Consider the following 21,395-nt stretch of genomic DNA (forward strand, 5'->3'; position numbering starts at 1 on the left):
ATGCTATACTTTTTATTTCTTTACATAGCAAATAATTCACTCTACCATTAAAAGTTTTATTTTTGAACCAACAAATGTATTTTTTTAGTTGTAATATTGGTGTGTAGGCAGCTATCTCAGTGCATTGTGCCTGAGCTTTCAGAAAGATCCAGCGCTACACATTAGAACTGCTTTCAGATAACCTATTGTTTCTCCTACTCCCATATATCTAAAGGAGTCCCAAGCCGGACTTGGAATTCCTACTATTGAGTGCTATTCTGATATCTACTGCGGGCTGCTACCTTGCGTTCAGACTTCATTGTTCCATCAGTGAGGGCAAGTTGTCTATACCCGGATGCAGCACAACAGGCCCAAACCAAAACACTCCCACCACCATGTTTCACAGATGGCATATGGTTCTTATGCTGGAATGTTTTTTCTTTCTCCAAATGTAACATTCTTCATTAAAGTCAAAAAGTTCTATTTTGGTTTCATCCATCCACAAAACTTTATTCCAGTATCCTTCTGGTTTGTTCACATGATCTTTAGCAAACTGTAGATGGCCAGTAATATTTAAAGCAGTGACTTTCTCCTTGCTACCCTGCCATACACACCATTGCTATTAACTGTTTTCCTGATGGTGGATTCATGAACATCAATATTTGCCAATATGCGACAGACTCTTAGTTGCTTAGAAGGTACCATTTGTAACCTCTCGGACTATTACACACCTTGCAGTTGTAGTTGTCAGTAGGGTAACAACAGTCTTGAATTTCCTACATTTGTGCACAATCTGTCTGACTGTTGATTGGTGGAGTCTTGTAATTTTTTCCAGCTTTATGGGCATCAAAAACTCTTTTTTTGAAGTCCTAAGACACCTCCTTTGTTTGAGCCATGAAACATATCCACAAATGTGTTGTATGCCTAATCAGCCTTTGCTGGATCCCTGATCTTTAAATAAAACAGGGTCTCTCACTTACACCTCATTATCATTCCACTGACTAAAACAACTTACTTTTGCCACATGTAGATATGTTATTGGATACTTCTTTTTTTTTTTTTTTAATAAATACATGACCAAATATAATTTCTTTGTTTCATTTGCTTAATTAGGTTTTCTTAATCTACTTTTAGGACTTGTTTGAAAATCAGGTGGTGTTTTAGGTCCCATTCATATAAAAATATAGAAAACGTTAACTGTACTTATAAGGGGCATATTTATAAAACTGTGTAAAATGCAATATTATTGGAACAGCTGTGAGACCACACCTACACATAAGAAACCATGTAAACATAGTATGTTCTAATGGAATTTTACCAAATAGTCTTTTTTTCTATGCACATTTACTATCCACTGGAGTTAATGTAGGCACAATTCTGGCTCACGTTCCTTTATAAACAGTGCTTTCATACTGGGAGAAATACACATGTTCAGAATTGGTGTCACAATAGCACCTCACCCACAGATATAACAACATATGTACAGGCTGAAATAATAGGAATTCTGCCAATTTCCATACCATCAATACCACTGTAAAGCTTCCATGTGTAAAAAGATCACATATTCTGTGCTGAACAGAACACTCCAATCCTCCTGTTTCCGTCTGCAACCCTTGTTTGCTAATTTATAATAAGTCTCATAACTTGCTGGCTCTATACTAATAAATAATAATGATGTTGGACTACTTTGTTAACCCATTACTGGCAGTAAATGGCTACATTTGCTGTCTTCAGTTTGGCTTTAAAATTCAATGTTTCTATATGTGTGTGAAACAAAGAGATAAAGGAGATGGATGCCATGCACTACAAGAGAAAGTACAAATATATTCACAGTAAATACAAAGATTTGCCCGACAGAACTCTCCAACATGGGTTAGGAAATAGGTTACACCATCAGAACAGGAAAGGTTTTTGTTTGTGGGCAAATGAGTTGTGAAACTCTACCAATAATAATGAATGATGCATTGGTTCTACTTTAAAATATTTCTTCCTTTCAGGAAGGAAAAAAGGATAAGGATAAAAAAGGGGTTGGGCTTATTTTGTTTCTCCACAGTGAGATATAACTGGCAGCCACCTTGCTGAAGGTTTTCCTTGGGCCAACATAGCAGACATTTGGCAAGGGTTCATGAACTTGTGAAATGTTCCAATATCAAGAATGACGTTACTTTAAATTACATTTTTATCATGTTCTTTATCAAAAGGGCTCAAGAAAAAAGGGAAGTAATAAATACAAGAACTGAGAAACACAGACAGCGGCCTGATTACAAGAGCCTGTGTCGTTTTCATATGATACTCGTAACCTATAATGGGACAAATGAACGGTACTCTCGTATTGGACCTAAGTTGGAAGCACAGGAATTTGATCATTTTGTTCATTTCTTACAGATGCCACCAATGGTAAAACACCCCATTTCATCTATGATAGTTGGCAGATGGAGGTATTTTATCTTTATGTACCTACCTGTATAAGCAATGCTTTCCATTTGTGCTATATATTAGTAGAGACATCAAAGATATAAAAATGAAACAGTTTAACAATTTCACTGCAATCTATGTAACTAGCCATAATCAGCCATTCAGACCCAAAATAAACCAAGGAATGTTGTGTTGTTCTCAAGTCAATAATGCTGAGAAAAGTATCTATGTTGAATACCATATTAATGTGATATTGAAATCACTAAATACAGAGTCAGTCTAAAAACAGTATTGGGATGAATTTATGTTCTTTCCTTATTTCTTGACCATTTTACATAAGTTGTAAGCAAATGTTTATGCCTATACAGTTTATATTAATAAATAATACTGATACAGTCTTCTAGTTGCATTATCACAACTGTCAGATGAAAACAACATAATGTAACAGTTGAATTATATTATTCTTGTGTTGTTAGGACGAATGTGTGTAAATAAGTGCATAAAAAATGTTGCACGCTGCATAAAATTTCACTAAAAGAGTCTGTGACCTTTTTTGTGGCTCCAAACCTTTAGGCAAGGGCCAGGTGGGTGTCTCTGAAAATGCCTGGGAGCATTCCCCTGTCAATGCAGCCAGATGAGTGAGTGTCAGCTGAGACACTGGCTCATGAACACTGCAGGCTGCATTCTCCAATGAACACCCCTGTCAAGGAGGGGAATGTTGAGCAGCCCATTGCAGGCTTAGATCCAGCAGACTGTACCTTAATGTTTTGCAATATGACTTTCCGGTGCATCAGCAGATATGATATGGGGCAGTCTAGAAAAGCTTGCATGTCTGTAATTAGCTTAGCTTTTGCCTGTCTACAGTGTATTCTAAACTCCATGAGCAAGAAGCACTGAAAAGGTCATGGTAAAGATTCCTTTGCTATTTTTATCAGAAAAATGTGGTCATACTACTGGCTTAATCATTTGGGAGGCGAAGCAGCTTTTGAATAAAAACATGGGTTGGCTATTATAGAAAACAGCATACAGGTTAATAAATCCATTCTCTCTATGATTACACCTTATAAGCACACCGTTCTTAATCTTTCAAGATTAATGAGCCAAATGTTATAAATGCTGTTATAAAAACTAAAATAAAAAATCCACATAATTTGCAAAATTACTGTTCTGTTTTTGGTAATTTTGGGTTAATGCTGATCATGCTGATCTTTTTTTAAAATATTTTATTATAACCTGCTAGTAATGGGTTTAAAGGAAATCTATACCTCCAAACAATGTAATTCAGAACTTTCTGGATAATGGGTTTCCGGATAAGGGGTCCGATACCTGTAGTACGTGCCTTGGGTAAAAATTGCCATGTTAAGTACAATGGGCCACCCCCAGGGACAATACAATGATGTGATTAAATAAAAGTAAATTTTTATCTTTCAAAAATCCTTGTGTGCACCTATTCTCATTTGGATTTTGGATAATTTGGCACAAAGTGGTCACCAGGTCACTCGTGTTGCAGGTATGGTGTGCTGAAAATCTATGGATTTTATATATATATACCTCAAAAACACTGTCACCGCACTCATCCATAGTGTGAATCCCGGTATATACTGTATATACTCGAGTATAAGCCTAGTTTTTCAGCACCAAAAATGTGCTGAAAAAGTCACCCTCGGCTTATACTCGAGTCGGGTGCCATGGATCCCTCCAGACTAGCACCCTCTGTCCTTTGTGTGCAAATTAGGCCTCCCGCAACCAGACCCTCCAGTGCCCTAGCCCGCTCCCAAATTCATCTTCATCATTGCTCTTTATATTCAATATAAATCATAGTTTTGAAGGTTTTTAACTCTTTGTGTTTAGCTGGGTTGCTGATTGAGCTAAGGGGGCAGTACCCTTGTTGATACCATATTTTTTTGTTGACCCTCTTCTCCACTTAAAGAGCTAGTTTACTGTTTTTCTTTGAAATAAATATTTAAAAACTTATACCCCACTGATGCCTCATTTAATGTAATTTCATTGGTATTTTATTTTGATTATTGAAACTTAGCAGTAGCGGCTGCATTTCCCACCCTAGGCTTATACTCGAGTCAATGCCTTTTTCCAGTTTTCTTAGGTAAAATTAGGTACCTCGGCTTATATTCAGAACGGCTTATACTCAAGTATATACGGTATATATATATAGGAACAGGTCAAAGCAGGCACTCACGTATAACGAAGTAATAATTTGCCTGGGTGCAGTATAAAGTGAGCATACAAAACTAGAAAGAATATGCCGCACACTCAGGTCTTAGATGCAAAAAACAAAAAAAAATTTTATTTGGATCAAGGACTGACGTTTCGGCCGCACAAGCAGCCTTTCTCAAAGGCTGCTTGTGCAGCCAAAACGTCAGTCCTTGATCCAAATAAATTTTTTTTTTTGTTTTTTGCATCTAAGACCTGAGTGTGCGGCATATTCTTTCTAGTTTTATATATATATATTCCAGTTTGTTAAGATTTTTTAATAGGCAACTTAATGTAGTTAAACTATCTATTGGTATTAGTATTCGTTCTGAAGGTATAGTTTCCCTTTAAGCAGTACCCATAGATAGTAAAACAGTAGACTGGACTCCCGCACACAAGGAAGCAACACATGGTAAGTGTATAAAATATCTTATACTTGCAGAATATATTAGTTTTTACTTGAAATGTTCACATTTACAACAAGAAAGGTAACGTTGAGCTATATAACACATAATCTTCTGCCATGCCTTATTATCTGTTACTCTGTAAAAAAAACTACTTGTGGCCTGTCACAGCCAAGCACTTGTTAGATTAGGAACATATAACAACATACACAATACATATAAAAAGCCAGTGCTGATAGTCTCACTCTTTACTTTTCCGGCACTGCAAAACTTTATTGGGATCCATTACAAAAATAAAAAATATAAAAAAAAGCATTCCAAATCGCTCTCATTTTTGCACTGAACCCCCCTTGTCTTCTCTGACATTGATAGACAAGTATATACAGCAAAATGTGTGTTATAAGGAATGACCAATGTTGGTTTTAAGGTCCCACAATCCTGTAGATTTTGATTACCGGTATATAGTAAAATCAGTTGACAAAATTATTTGTGAAACTCTTCTGCATGGGTATAATTTATACACAGAGTTTCTGTAAATTCGGGCTGTACTATATAAATAACTAGAGGAAAATTCCACACTGAGTGGTTTGATCCTTATTTTCAGTAACATGCTTTAAGTCAAATCAACAGAACATTGATGCAAATGCAATATGGAAGATACAGAACAATCACTATAGGAGATTTGCATTTCTTCAAGTGATGTTACATAAATCCCTCCCTAATCCAATAAAACTGTTTGCTAGCAATGTTTTCCCTTGCATCTGACTATGCAAGCACAGGCTCGCATACGAGTGTCACCTGATTAATAAACAATGTTGACAGTGTTATGAAAGAGCTTGAATCTTTTACATATATAATATAGTTATATATTACTTCTTTTGCACAGTGCTGTGGAATATGTGCCCTTTATAAATAATTGTTCATATTAATAATATTCACATGTTTTATGCAATACACATATCACTGGTGCAAATCCAAGAATGAGAGAATCACTAATCAGCCTAACGTATGAATTCTAGACGGGGGGTATATGTACTTTTGGCCAACTATATATCCAACACAGATAAAACCAAAAAGGCTCTCGGTATGCATGCATGATCAGTACAAGATTTATAATATTAATAAGGCATGCATTCCAAATATGTCCTAAATAAATAAATACATCGTTTTATTTTATTTTTTTTACTAACTTTTCCTTCCTCACCCTTAATGAGTGATAATGATATCTATAGGAGAGAGCCCATCCAGCCATTGATGCTAATACAGTATCTCAGGCTTTCTGATAAAAACAGCTTCATTACTTAGTATGCTTATCTGTAAGATAAAGTCTGATTATATACTCATTTTCCCACAACTGCTTTTAAAATCTGGGATCAAGTGTCAAAGAAAAATGTATGTACTCACAAAAATTGATCTATTTCATTAAGAAACAATAAGCAGAATGTATTTCCAGCAGAGACCCTATTTATTGGATGCATTGTAACATCCTTACGTTGTTATGCTAAGCAGATTGCATACTCAGCAGCGTTAGTTCTCCATGCTGAATCCTATTACATAAACAGGGGACAGGAAATACCAGTTTTGGGAAGATAGGACCTTACAGCATAGTTCCATTCACTATTTTGCACTGTATCCTTACTGAGCCTTAGAATCATTGTATCCGGTATAGCATGTGAAGTAAAGAAAATCTATATTTTCTGATAGCATATAAATGTCACCTTTGGATTTCATTTAATCTGAGAACATAGACTGAGTAGATGTGCAGAGAGAAATCTTTTTACTGAACGTCTGCATGAATAATATGGTAAATTGGAATTAACACACACACCAGATAAAAATGTTGTTTTTTTGTTTTTATCCAGAACATCATGTGACTTGATGAATGCGTCAAACCTTATTTTACGTGCGTCAGCAATCTCATGAACACTTTCATTCATACTTTTAAAAGTGTATATTCTAAAGCAGGACTTCATCACCGCCAATATCAATAATGGGCAGCAAACTCTAAAAAAAAAAGAAACGACGAGCCAGCATGGTTCCCTGCCAATTGGTCATTAATAAAGCATATTTACTGTCCCTGAGAGAGTATTAGTAAACTTCATTCACTTAACACCAAACATGCCAGGCATGCCATGTCCCTTAAAGTAACCTATAATACACTAAAAGAAAATTATGCATTAATAGTAGCCAACTATTTCTAACTTTTAGGAGCACTCCCCTTTGTTCCAAGGAATGACTCTTGCGCTATATAGAAGGTATTATATGTCATAAGGCCTGGGAAGCAGGAGTGCTTCGTGGGCCTTCTCACAAGCTCTTTCCTGGGCTACACATTGGTCTATTAGGTCTGTCCAACTGGAGGCCTATGGGCCAGATGTGGCCCTCAAAAGGCTTTTTATGGCTCCCTAGTCTTCTCAAAGGCTCTATAGACTTCACTGTATGACATAATCAACTTAATCTCATCCATATGGGAAATATCTGGTCTGATAGAAGTTTGACAGCACTGTATAGAGAAATGGCTAGGCAGTTCTTTATTATGTGCTTATACAAGTCCAGCTTCATTGAGCATATTCTAAATAAAGACAGTACTACTGCCACAACTGTGTGCTACAGACTTCAATCACAAAAGCCAAATGGCATATCCCTGATTTCCTAAATAGGCACTTTTATCTAATGAAAATAAATGCATGCTACCCATACATCTGACAAGAATACTACGCCAACAACAAGATATTCATTATAAACAAATTGAGCTATTGATATACATATTTGCCTTTCTAGCTACAGAAAGCGACTGAAGTAGCCGTATTATGCTGTGAAAATTGTAAAAATGTATTTAATGTTGGAAAATGTGAATGCTAATTTAAAATATTTTAGTGCATTCAACTCAGGATGACCCCTTATTTCTCATTCTGTCACGTATGCAAGCCATTCTAAGATGTGTTAGTTGTGGTATTATTATAAATGGCTGGATGCAGATAGTTCCATGCCTATTAATTATATGTGCATGTTCGCTGCCTACTCCCTTTCAGCAGTAAAACATGACACCAGACAGGATGCAGGGTATTTATGAAAGAGTTGAATTATGCACTGTGTTCTGTGCGGTGATTCTTAAGTGTCATTGTTCAGTTGAAGCTACGGACACTTTATTATCTCTGAAGCATGTTCAACATACTGCAAAAGGCAACAGATGCAACTTTAACCAAAGATATTTATAATGATATCAGGGGAGGAGGGTAAAATGTTTGTACAGAGATGCTACCAATGACTTTCTATATGTGAGCTTATCACTATATACTTATATATAGCAATTGGTCTATTTTGGGTAAGGCTAATCCTCCTTTAACCTTTAGGGAGAAGACAAACAAAGCTACTAGTAGCAGCTACTTGTCCTGGCTACTAAAATAGACAATGCTGATCATTTACTGCTAATTCTCAGTACTGTCTGTGGCAGGGTATTTTTTTATGTTTAGTAGCCATGGAAAAGTATCTGCTACTAGTAGCTCTGTGTGTCTTCATCCTCATTGTTTTCTGCAATTATCCAGAACTCAATGGAAACATGAAACATAGTTTTGTTCATATCTTATTTGTCTCTAAACTTTGTGGGTGCCCACCAAGTGCTGGGAGGTTGCGTCCAGGCTGAAGGCCAAACAGGGTAAAATTTGAGCTTGTATGACTATTTACTGTCTTGGTTTCTGAAACTATAGGACTGTTTTTGTTAGGACCATATTTGCATAGTCTGTGCCCTTCTTATGAGCTAAAGGTGGGTCCTGACCAAGTATTTCAGTGCAAAAAATCTAAAAAGTATTTAGACCCTATGATAAAGGGGAATGATGGCATTGTTTTATTGTAACAATGGAGAACTATGGAGAATTCCATTTAAGGTTGCATTTGGCTGGCCAATAACACATGACTACTATGTATACCCCTGGCTTAAACCTCTAGATAACTTCTTGTAAGACATTATAAACAATAGGATACCTATAGAATGTGGTAGGGAAAGTCGTGGCTAGCTGACTTGAAAGTTAGAGCCGTAGCCGGCATGTTTTTCAGCTCAAGCCCTCAACCTTTGGTCAAGGCTCCCCTTAGCACGTGAAATGGGAACAGCTATAGTAAAATATCAGTGTAATAGTCATTCAGCCATAGTTCCAAGAATATTTAGGACAGCAAATACATATTCACCCAAAATCTCACTGCAACTAACCTTAAGGCTGGTGTATCTAGAAGAGTAAATGGCAATTCTCAACCTAAATGGCCTTCAGGCTGAGCCCCCCTTCCCACTGTTCCAAGCCCCCCAGGGGGAGAGCCCCACAGTTTAGGGACCACTGAGCTAGAGAATAAAGCAAAAGGAAAATAATTATAAAATAATTTAAATTAGACAAACAGTAAACTTGACAAAAAGGCACAGTAAAGCAAACATATCAAGACAGCAGCCCTCCACCTGCTCTTGGAATAAATCTCAGCATCTGGCCTAAGGCTGTCAGAGGGTGTTGGAAGCTGTAGTTCAACAACAGCTGAAGAACAGCAGGTTGCATATGCTTATCTTTGAGCATTTAGTAAATATGGACTAATAGATGCATGACCTGTGAAATCACCCATGAATTAGAATTATTTGTGCAGCGTCAACATATTTAATGTATAAATGTAATCATCAACACACCATGAAGCAGAACAAAATAATTTAAATACAATTTTACACATAAAAGAAACCTTTTTTTTGTCACAAAAAGTCTGCTTTGTGCAGTCTGTGGTAAAAAGCTTTTACTTTTGTATATATATATATTTTACTTTGTTACTTTTTATATATATATATATATATATATATATATATATATATATATATATATATATAAAGTAACAAAGTAACTGGTTTAAAAATAAAGAATATAATATAAATAAAATATTTTGCGCATTTCCCTATTTGGTACTAGGCTTCATTATCAAGCACAGGCCAAAATGTACTAATATGTGAAACGATGCAAATATTAATCACTTACTCCTTTTCAATTATTCATTTGGTTCAAACAAACCTAGAACATTAGGCCTGGCAGCCAAGAGGCCCATGGTGACTCTGGGGGAGCTGCAGAGATCTACAGCTCAGGTGGGGGAATCTGTCCATAGGACAACTATTAGTCGTGCACTGCACAAAGTTGGCCTTTATGGAAGAGTGGCAAGAAGAAAGCCATTGTTAACAGAAAACCATAAGAAGTCCCGTTTGCAGTTTGCCTCAAGCCATGTGGGAGACACAGCAAACATGTGGAAGAAGGTGCTCTGGTCAGATGAGACCAAAATGGAACTTTTTGGCCAAAATGCAAAACGCTATGTGTGGCGGAAAACTAACACTGCACATCACTCTGAACACACCATCCCCACTGTCAAATATGGTGGTGGCAGCATCATGATCTGGGGGTGCTTCTCTTCAGCAGGGACAGGGAAGCTGGTCAGAGTTGATGGGAAGATGGATGGAGCCAAATACAGGGCAATCTGGGAAGAAAACCTCTTGGAGTCTGCAAAAGACTTGAGACTGGGGCGGAGGTTCACCTTCCAGCAGGACAACGACCCAAAACATAAAGCCAGGGCAACAATGGAATGGTTTAAAACAAAACATATCCATGTGTTAGAATGGCCCAGTCAAAGTTCAGATCTAAATCCAATCGAGAATCTGTGGCAAGATCTGAAAACTGCTGTTCCCAAACGCTGTCCATCTAATCTGACTGAGCTGGAGCTGTTTTGCAAAGAAGAATGGGCAAGGATTTCAGTCTCTAGATGTGCAAAGCTGGTAGAGACATACCCTAAAAGCCTGGCAGCTGGAATTGCAGCAAAAGGGGGCTCTACAAAGTATTGACTCAGGGGGCTGAATAATTACGCACACCCCACTTAGCAGTTATTTATTTGTAAAAAATGTTTGGCATCATGTATGATTTTCGTTCCACTTCTCACGTGTACACCACTTTGTATTGGTCTTTCACGTGGAATTCCAATAAAATTGATTCATGTTTGTGGCTGTAATGTGACAAAATGTGGGAAAGTTCAAGGGGGCAGAATAGTTTTGCAAGCCACTGTATATTGTATCCATTATTATTATGCTTTATTTATGTAGCGCCAACAAATTCAAGGGCACTTTACAGACATCATTTACATCAATCCCTGCAACAGTTGAGCTTACTATCTAAGGTCCCCATCACACACACTACTTGGAAGCCATGAATGAGTTCTTCTGCTGATGGCTTTGCACAATCTCAACTCAAACTCAACAAGCACTATAACAAGACAAGACAAGCACAACCAAGGGCTGCAAGGTACAGGGCACAGAAGAGTTGTGTAACCAACTAAAGAAGTGTGTTTTCATCTATAATGCTATCTTATATGAGCTCTTTAAAATACAATGGCTTTAGGTTAATGGCACACAAGGCTGAAATGCACAAGTGGAGAAGCAACCAAAACTGCCCTTGCAGCATTTAGGTCAAAATGCCTGTGTGCCATAAAACTGTTAACTGATGATGATGTATAATAACTATAATACATTATTTCCTGGCCCTTTGATGTTTATAGGGCTCCATTGTCTTTAATACTAGCTTCTTCAACTATAGATGTCATTAGGGATACTACCTGGTCAGAAGGTGACGGTAACTCTTGGGTTCCCCTATTTCAATAGGCAGGAAGGAATGTAAAGTTGGAAGGACTGAGCACTGCCAAGAACTATACGGATGTGCAAGGAGCACATTTTGACTCAGGTACCTTCATTCAAAGTGGTTAACCCACAACTGACTGCAGATAAATTGCAGGGACCACAACTTTACTTGCAGATTAGTCCTACTGTCTCTCCCACTAAACGGATTATTTAGAATGTGGCAGAATTGTGATATTGATAGATTTTAGTGTACCTTGGAAATGGCAGCCCCCCTTGCCCCTTACAAAAAAACCTTCAAAGGGGTCCGGGTAGAAGACAGCTGGGGAGAAGGCACTATGAAACAGCAGAACCTGTGATCTGGCTCCCCCTGTATGATTTAGCTGTTTATAAATCAACAGCCTCAGTATTAGAGCTTGATTTAGTCACATGCATTTTTTTTTTTTTGGACCAGGTAGAAAAAATAAAGACCTGAACCAAAAGGTTATATTTTATTATGAGCTTTTATGTCAGAACAACTGCCTTTAATGTACCCAGTACACTCTCACAAAGATTATGATTATAGATTCATAAATAAAAGGGCAAATAAATTCCCAGAAAGATTTAATTAGGAGCTGCATTTGCAATGTTCTCAGACCTGAATATCACATTGCTGGCATGAGCATATACCGAGCATATGACTTATACTGACAGTTTAATGCATAGCATAGATTTAAAATTGTCTGTTCAGAGCTCCAGGAAAATCCAAAGCCCCTGCCAAATTCAGCTGCCTATATATTATGTAGGTGAGCCTTTTTACAGTCGCTGCAAGCCCCTTGTCATTGATTTGATGTTCCTGTGAGTGAATAACCTACCTTATTGGCCTTTCTTAGTTCTACTAGCCCATGCTGAGCTTCTAAACTTCCTTTCAAAAACACATGGACAAAATTTTATCTTTGGTGCACTGGTGCTTCCGAACCTCAAGACCCACAGCCTTATGGCTAGGTTATGACTAGGCCAGCCTTTGGTTTACTATAACGCTAGAATATTCAAGGGCATTATTATTAGTACAGATCTTGGATTTGTTTTAGTGCTGGGGATTATTAAACAATGGAAAAGATCATTTCAAATCATATCACTTGATACATCCAAAAAACAGTCTATTGGCTATCATAATAATCCAAGTCAATGGAATCTAGGGTTGCCACTGTGCCGATTTTCACAGTATTAATTTTTAGACCAAAATGAAATGAGCACCATATTTTAGTCATACTGCCTACAAGATTAAGGTTTTTTTTATCCAATTTGTTTAATACCAATGTTTGCTCCTTTTAGTGACATTAAATACTTACTTTATAAACAGAAGTTTAAATACAGTTTTGCCACACCATGCCTGTCTCAAATAATTAAAGGTAGTGATATCCAAATATCATGTATATATTATGTGTTTTCCTGCCATAGTCCAATCCCAGGTGAACTGCAGCCCTATAGGTACATGTGTACATATTTGTTAGCACATGCTTTTCACTTTTGGGGTGACTGGTATGGCCACCTTATTGTTAATAACATATTTCTGTTTATCTGTGCATGCTCTTATGCAACCTCCACATCCGACCAGTCCTCCCCTTATCCCTCCGTCTCCTTAAACAAAAACAGATTTTTAAATTGTATATTCAGCACAAATGTTTTTACAAGAACACAACTACAGAAACTGGAAGCAAAACTTATAGCAAAATATGTATAATACAGAAATGAAGACGGCACGCCTTTTATCTCCTCAGCACAGAAATGACATTTTCTTTTGCACTGAACAAGCTTATACATTAATGGGCAGTCAAGAAAAACAGGTTTATTTCAGATGTCTCCCAACATGCTGCAAGAGCCAGTGTATACCAAACAGCCTTCACTACGGGTGACATTGGAACAAAACAAACATCTGACAGATAAACAGCAGATCCATACCTACTTGTACAAATACTAAGACATGATTCTGAGCATTTATTTATTATTGATATGAATATTTTGTCATCTTGGTAACAGATAAGTAGCCTCTGCTGGGTGACTTTTTATTTCATAGGTTATTTACAATGCATGCAATAATAAACAAGAGAAGATCAATTTTGTGGGAATCACAACAAGTGTCAGTGTGTAGCTATTATTTTCCTCTATTTTTTGTTGCAGTGAGGCTGAAATTCCTTTTAATGCCAAAATACTGTACAATATATCAAAACATCACTTAATTTGAAAGCCTACAATAGAAACATACAAAAAAGCCTAGTTACCTAGTCTTCTCAACACATTACAATATATTACAATGTCATTTTTAATAAAAGGCTACTATATTACTATACAGCTATATATATAAACCTTGGTATATCTCTTGGCTTTGCATTAGCCTGATTAATTTTGCTGTAAATATTAGATAAAAAAGCCATTGTTTGGAAAAGAGAGAAGAAGCAATACAGTGTGATTGGGAAGGAAGAGACACACTACGCAGAGGAAGGCTAGATCTATTTATATACAATACTAAATAGTCCTTAAACTCAGTTTGTTTATATGCCCAGTATAGTTCTAAAGTAAGCAGTAAATGGTATATATACAAAATTAACAACTAACATCTATATCTGTATTTTGGATCTATTTATACCTTACACAGACAACACAGGTCTAACGCAGAGTGAACCAAATACCCTGCGTACCCATACCTCAGATCAGTACTTTAGTGTAACTGCCAGAGTGCTCTAATATCTAGCCAAGTATGGCTAGCATAAAACTTGTTGATGGATAATAGATAAGATGACTAGCATTGCTCTAGTCCCCACTCACATGACTTTGGGGCAAAATTAATATAGGCCAAACTAAGCATTCACAGCAGTTCGATCTATATTACAAAAAAAAGTAATACTGAAATTACACATTTAACAAAGCCAAAGCAGATGTTGTGGCACTTTGGCTACTGCTTTAAGCAGCCAAACATATTCATTTTTAAATGGGTCGGTATTCTGTGCTCCATAATAACACCTACCCAAATCGTTATTCCCCAAAGAAAATTGCATGCAAGGATTAATGATTACGACAATTATTGGAAATACATTTTTAAATTGGGGTATGCATCTCTCTTAAATAGTTAATACCTAGTGAACTCGCTTAGCCTTCAGTCAGTGGAAAAAATAGGTTAAAAAATAAATACTATTATTAGAAAATAACTGCAACTGATCTTTTTAAAGCATTATATAGTAATGTTAAATAGTAAGGAAAACTGATTTGGATTGGCCGCCATTGCAGCTATGCATTCTACTGGGTAAAATAGGAATTTAACTAAAAAAAAAGATGCTATTCTTTGCCAAGCAAATTGAGTCACTGACCCACACAGAGTGCAATCATCATTAGTGGCACTGAATATAAGTCTTGTAATACACAGAAGCTTAATTTTAGGAGAAATGTCCCTTGTAGTATCCTGTACCACACAGTGGGAAACACTGCTGCTTACCTAGTGCATAATAAATATGAAAAGGCCTGTTGTTCAGAAATGTCTTTATAGAGGTACAAACAGGGATGCCTTCTGCCCTACACAAGTCCTGCCTTCCAGAACATTGTTGCATTATGGGTAGCCTACGAGAAGTTGGTCATTTTTGGAGGCCCTGGTCTCTAAACACACCAATGATAGCAGGTAAAGCAAGATGGAGCCACTAGGAAAAGATGGCAAAAGAAACACTTGACATTTGTGTTTCCCAGCTTGTAGGGTTTTTGCTGTTGTTAAAGTGCAATTGTTAGCACTCACAGTGTTGGACCTATGGTTTGGCAGGTTATTCTTTGTTTTCTCTTATAAAAAACAAGGCTATGTAAAGATGAAGAAAATCAAATTTCCAAAGGAAGTTGGTCTGCTGCTTGTTATTCCCTCACTTCGGTGATCCATAAGGAGTCAGGTTTGAAGGTTTTGCTGACGGAAGCTACAAAAATACAGCAACGTTGCACAGTACCATCCTCTGAATATAGGGTCCCGGTGTTGGCATTGACTTAGTTAGCCTCAGTTTAGCTATAAGCTGCAGCAGAGAGAGATTCTATATTTAGTACGCTCCGTCAGCAAGCAAAAAAAATATATATTTCTAAAAATGCAAATTGCTCTAAAGTTCAATTGCACAGAAAACCAATAAGGTTCCTATAGGAGTGAAGGTTTACTGCGCATCTCATTTTATTTTATTGCACAATTCTGCAGTAATTTGTTGTTGGTTTTTTTTGCAGGAAAAAAAAGACAGTTGACAGATTTATTCATTCAGTGCTCCATATTCTCCTCTACACTTTCAACGTTTTATTCTCCACGCCGTCAGTGCATTGAATAAAGCAATTGGGCAGGGACATGTGCTACAGATGGGCTGCATTCTATGAATATCCACCACATTTCCCAAAATGTAAGTACAATTATTGTGTAATTCCTAAGGGCCTTACGTGCACATAAATAAAGAGTTCTGATTGCAAGCTCTCTGTAACAGGACATCTTTTAAAGGACAAATGCCCTTCAATTAATCTATACTTGTTACTTACATTAATTCTATATTTGTTCATTCTTCAACCTCATTTTCTGCTGCAGGAAACAAATCACAAACATTTCTCTTACTGAGAGAATTGGCATCAGTCTGAATTAATAAACAACTTATATCTCAAAAAAAGATTTGCGAAACAGATGTATTAAACACGCACTGCACTCTGGGTGCATGTTTACAGCTATGCCAATCCCCCTTTAAATACCACTGAATTATCAGAACTAACTGTGTGTAACTGTATTAATCTGAGCCCCTTTCTGTGATTTATGCAGATCATTCGTCTTGAAAGTGCTTAGTACACTCACAAATACAGATATGCTATAATAATATAGTATTCATGTGCTGCACAGTTTGCCTGGCAATTGTACTGACTATGCTGTTAGAGTAGCTTAGGCAATTTACAATACATGTATCCTTGTATCTTTGCGTCTCACCTGCTAAAATATATAGCTGAATATTCACATGCATTTTTTTGTATATCCAGTAGAGGCCTATTTCCCTTCTGTGGATTTCATGGAGAAACTGCTTGATTTTGTCCTAATAATGAGAGTGGGATTGACTAGACACCAATGTAGGGCACTGAACCCTATTATGGCATTAAAGGTTACTCAAGCATGATGAATCCCATCAATGGACTACTTTTTAAGTGTAATAACACATACCGAAATTAATGATCCTTGCACAAAAGGAAGGCCATTTTCTTTGTAATTCCTCTCCCCCTGCCATAACTAGCCACTTTCAATAATTTATAGGAAGGGTACGGGGAGCAGAGTGGAAAGGAACTGGTGGTGAGGTCACAGAAGTGATTCCACTTGTTAATTGAAGTGTTCTCCCCTTTGCTGAGAAATTAACCCTGCCTTTTTAACTGTTTTCTCGCCAGCACTGCCGTCTTGGCTTCTTTTGACAAGCTTGATTTTTGTACAACTTTTGAGAAAAATTTACTAAAATTATAATACCGTCATCCTAAATAAAAAAAAAAAAACAGAGGAAGAAAATAAAATTCAATCCATTCCATATCATTATAACCCAGAATTGTTTACAGCACAGCAATACAGATAGACCTATAGAGAGTTAAATTAGAAAAGATGCAGATATCAAAAATCTAAATACCATTATAGCAACCTCTGTACATATATAATATGCACCTTTCATAAAACTGGAGCCATTTTGCACCAGGTAACTGTACAGTAATATATAATATCGAGTTAATATATTCAATAGGGTTTTGAAAAGAGGGACGTATGTGCTTTCCCTCTCTAACACACTTAAGTACTAACCAGACAAAGCAGACAAGTGCCACTAGACAAGCAATAAAGATTTACATACATAACAGTATTTTACCCTGACTTTCATTAACTACTTCAGGGTCACTTGCTGCTTAACCAATTCTCATACAGATGCATGCATAACTTGACTTTTTTGAACGTTTAACTGGGGGCACCGATTGTAATTGCTTTGTTCTTACACACAGCCATTTGTAAGCAAATCCTAAGTGATCTCCGTTAACACCAAATACAACAGTATGCCATTCATGCCGCTAGATGAGCCAGTGGCCAATCAGATCACTGTCATCTTTAGAACTACTTTCAATAAAAACACCAATAAAAATACACGCGTGAAACACTCCTGGGCTTTAAAGAAGAGCTTAATTTTTTTAGTAGCCTGGGTTTTAAACAAGACCCATGTATTATAAAAGCTCAACTTCTGTGTACCTTTTAACAGCCAGAAAGAAACTGGATCACGTTTAGTATTTTCCATTAGCATAGTCTTATGGGATCGTAGAAACCGGCACTGGAATTGTTCTGCTCAGAGCAGCAAAGTGACCTATCGCCACATAAAAAGAATTTTTAGCATCAATATCAATTGGGCTGTTTGTGACAAACGAACAGACACCTAAAAAGGAGACCTGTATATTTCTAAGAACAGATAAATAAACAGGCTTCATGCCACTGCTATTCAGCTCCAGTAAAAAGTATAAGTGCTTGCACAGGCCAACACAAGCCCTGCTAAGGCAGTACAACCTAACAAGCCACAGGCAGTCATTAACTGCCGGCTGTGAGATTAGAGGTGCCTCTAGTTCACATCCATGCCAAGCCCATGACTGGTATAGCAAGAAGCATCTTTAATACAGAGATATTCAACCTACTGGCCATCTTCCCCAGAGGAGGTTAGCTGTACTACTCAGCAGTTGAAGGGCCACGTTACAGTCTCCCTTAGAATCAATAATGAAATTTACTGTAGCAGATATAACATGTAATGGGCCCCCAGTTGTTTCAACATTACAGCTCATATAATTCTAAGTGGCTTGCAGGAGGTGCTGTGAATTGTTGTTTAGCAAGAGCTAAAGCACCTGATCTGCTCAGTAAAGCTATTTAGGCTCCCAACAGAAAGAAACACTATTTATATTTTTTTTAGCACCTTCACAAATCAGCTTCATTTAGCAGCTTCCAAAATCCACGGAAATAATAATAATAATAACAGCCTGAATATTGTGTATTTTACTTTATAGTAAACATTAGAAACCCATTCTAGCGGTGAGAAAATAATAATGACATATTATTAGGATGGGAACACCAAGGCTAAAGGAAAAGCAATTTTCATGCTCTTGCTGATGGTTATTTTTGCAGAGTGTTCCTATGTTAATATATTTTCAGAAGTCATTATTACTGCACAGGTGGTAGCCTCAACCCTCCTCATCTAAAGCAGGATAAATACACTTCTACAAGAACCTTTTTTCCTCTAAACTCTTAAAAAAAGGATGAAAAATAACCACTCACCGTACTTACATTTGTAAAGTCAAGATGTAATTTAACATGGTAGACTAATTACCTCTTCCTACAAACACTCTCTGAGGCTATTTACACTATTGATTGGAATAGAGTGGATAATGTTCGCTTTATTTTGCACCACAACCATAGCTGTAGAGAAGGAAACCAATACTGGCCCTAAGAAAGGGAAGAAAATTGATGATACAAAAAGAAATGATTCTCACAGAATCTGAAGGTCACATTCTTTCTTGTAATCCCTTTTCTGCCATACCTCACCCCTCTCAGGAATTTATAGTAAGAATATAAGGAACATGACAGTAGATTAAAGAGCCAAGATGCAATGATATACTATTCCAATATAGTTGTCTCACTAATATTTTTTAATTTATATACATTACAGCACTATAATACAGGCTAAGCTCAGTTAATGGACAAGGGAAAAGGTCTAAAAACAATATTATATGGTATCAGCTTTGTTTCATTGGCCCAGTATATGTCCAATGGAAGATTGTCTGGAAGGTGTCTATAAAATATGGACAAGAAAAGTTCAATTCTAGTAATAAATATTTGACATGAATATTCCTAAATGATAATATCTGTAGTACAGACAATAAGAATAAAAAGTGCAAATGTATGTGTGTGTGTGTTTGTGTATGTGGTAACTCTGACCACCGCCCTTCCCCCTTAATACATTAATTGAGGCTTCTCTTGGTTTAGAAGTAATTGGATATGGGCTTGCATGAACACCATTACAGGTATGTTGCAATGTTTGTGAATAGATCACACATAAAAGAAGTATTCAGATGTCACACTCATAAAAACCACTGAACATCTATTACTCACAAAATAACTTTCGTTCATAACTTTTTCCAGTGTTGACTACACAGGAAGAAGCAAGTTTTTTTTTTCGGGGTCTCCCATCTTGACTCTAAGGAGCTGATTTATAAACATAATTACTAAATTGCACCAACACAGTTTCATATCTTTGCTTTCCTCCTTCTAAATTGTAGTTAGACTGTTCAAAACTGACTGACTGGTTGTTAATAGCAACTGCTCTTGTGCAGTTTAGCACCTATGTTCGTAAATGAGCCCTTAAGATCACCTGGCTTAAAAGCTCACTGGTAACTGGTACTTGTGACTGGAAACACATGCGCAATACTATAAAATCAGCCTCGCCACATTATTAACAACATATGCCAATAACTTGGGCATCGGATTGTTTAGAGGATTCTCTGAAGTTCTGGGAGTTGGACTGTGCATGTAGACTAAAGTAGGAAAGTAAGTCACCAATTAATATAAACTTTTTAAAGCATCAGTTATGTGTCTACCATTGAAACATCTTCTACCAATGCACTATTTCAGCTTAATTCATTTGTGTACCCGAGCCATTATACCAGCATTTGCAGTCAGTAATGTTTAAGAACATGCCATAACAAAACCACACTCCTCCACTTTCCCTCATGAAGCAACAGTGGGTCATACTAAAGAGATGGCACTTTGGTTTCTAATAACAGTTTAGAAATACACAAAGAATTAAGGTTCCATATGGATGAAATTTAGAATAAACTATAAACATACCCTTATGTTGAAAAAACTAAACTAAAATAATACATATATATATATATATATAGATGCATAACCACATACAGAGAGTGTAATATTGACGGATGCATAAGTCTATTTAATTAGTATTTCTCTAGCATACTCACTTCTATTACGTTATCAAGAGATAAAACTAGAAGCTACAACTTGTTAAAGCAGGGAGCACAGGGGTAAAATAAAGGTTCATCTCTATCCAGAGCATCGTATCTCTGTACTAAAAAGGAAAATCACTGCACCCTTCATTTGCATTGTATTTGCAGCAGCCTTTTCCCATTATCTACCAGGATAGAATGGATTTTTGCATACATATATGTACAATAGAGGATAATCAGGAGCAGTTTTCTGAGTATCGTGCCTCTAGCCTTTTAATGCCATATCTGAGAGCTGAATTGGAGGCATTGTCCATATACTCCTTATTATTAATGAGATATCTGCTACTCGACATAATGCCACAAGTGCATGTGAACAGCCTGGTAGCATCATTGTTTAGATCATCACAATTGCTTTTGGCCAGCCTATTGTGAATTCAGCACACAATCAGGATATTGATCTTTGACTTCTTCCCCCCCCCCTTGAATGACGTATGAAAGAGGTGGGGAAATAGGTGCTGGATAATAAGACCATTCCCATGATAACTAATGCAATGGTACCAATCAATATATTTGTGGCATAATAAAAAAGTATTAAAAAAAAATGTTTGCAAAAAAAATGCGAAGAAGGCATTTCAGCGCAACTGGAAGTGTACCCTACATTTTTGGATCCAATATGGAAAGGCTTCATAACAATATTTTACTATATTTCCAAGTGACATTATTATGTTTATTATAAAATCAATGTCAGATAATGAACTAGGCCCATGGTTTCCTTAATC

At 36.8% G+C, this 21,395-nt stretch overlaps 1 protein-coding gene across 2 annotated transcripts in view; it reads right to left on the reverse strand.

Moving 5' to 3' along the window:
• mn1 (meningioma (disrupted in balanced translocation) 1) overlaps nt 1–21,395 on the reverse strand; it is a 45,977-nt gene that overhangs the window by 14,890 nt on the left and 9,692 nt on the right. Inside the window, exon 2 of one of the 2 annotated variants that reach the window (XM_012959586.3) lies at nt 9,211–9,336. Within the exon in view, the coding sequence (XP_012815040.2) occupies nt 9,254–9,336 (83 nt within the window). The 3' untranslated portion in view covers nt 9,211–9,253. 2 annotated transcript variants of the gene reach the window in all.

The sequence above is a fragment of the Xenopus tropicalis genome, chromosome 1 (assembly GCF_000004195.4).
Source record: "Xenopus tropicalis strain Nigerian chromosome 1, UCB_Xtro_10.0, whole genome shotgun sequence".
NCBI classification, from domain to species: Eukaryota; Metazoa; Chordata; class Amphibia; order Anura; family Pipidae; genus Xenopus; species Xenopus tropicalis.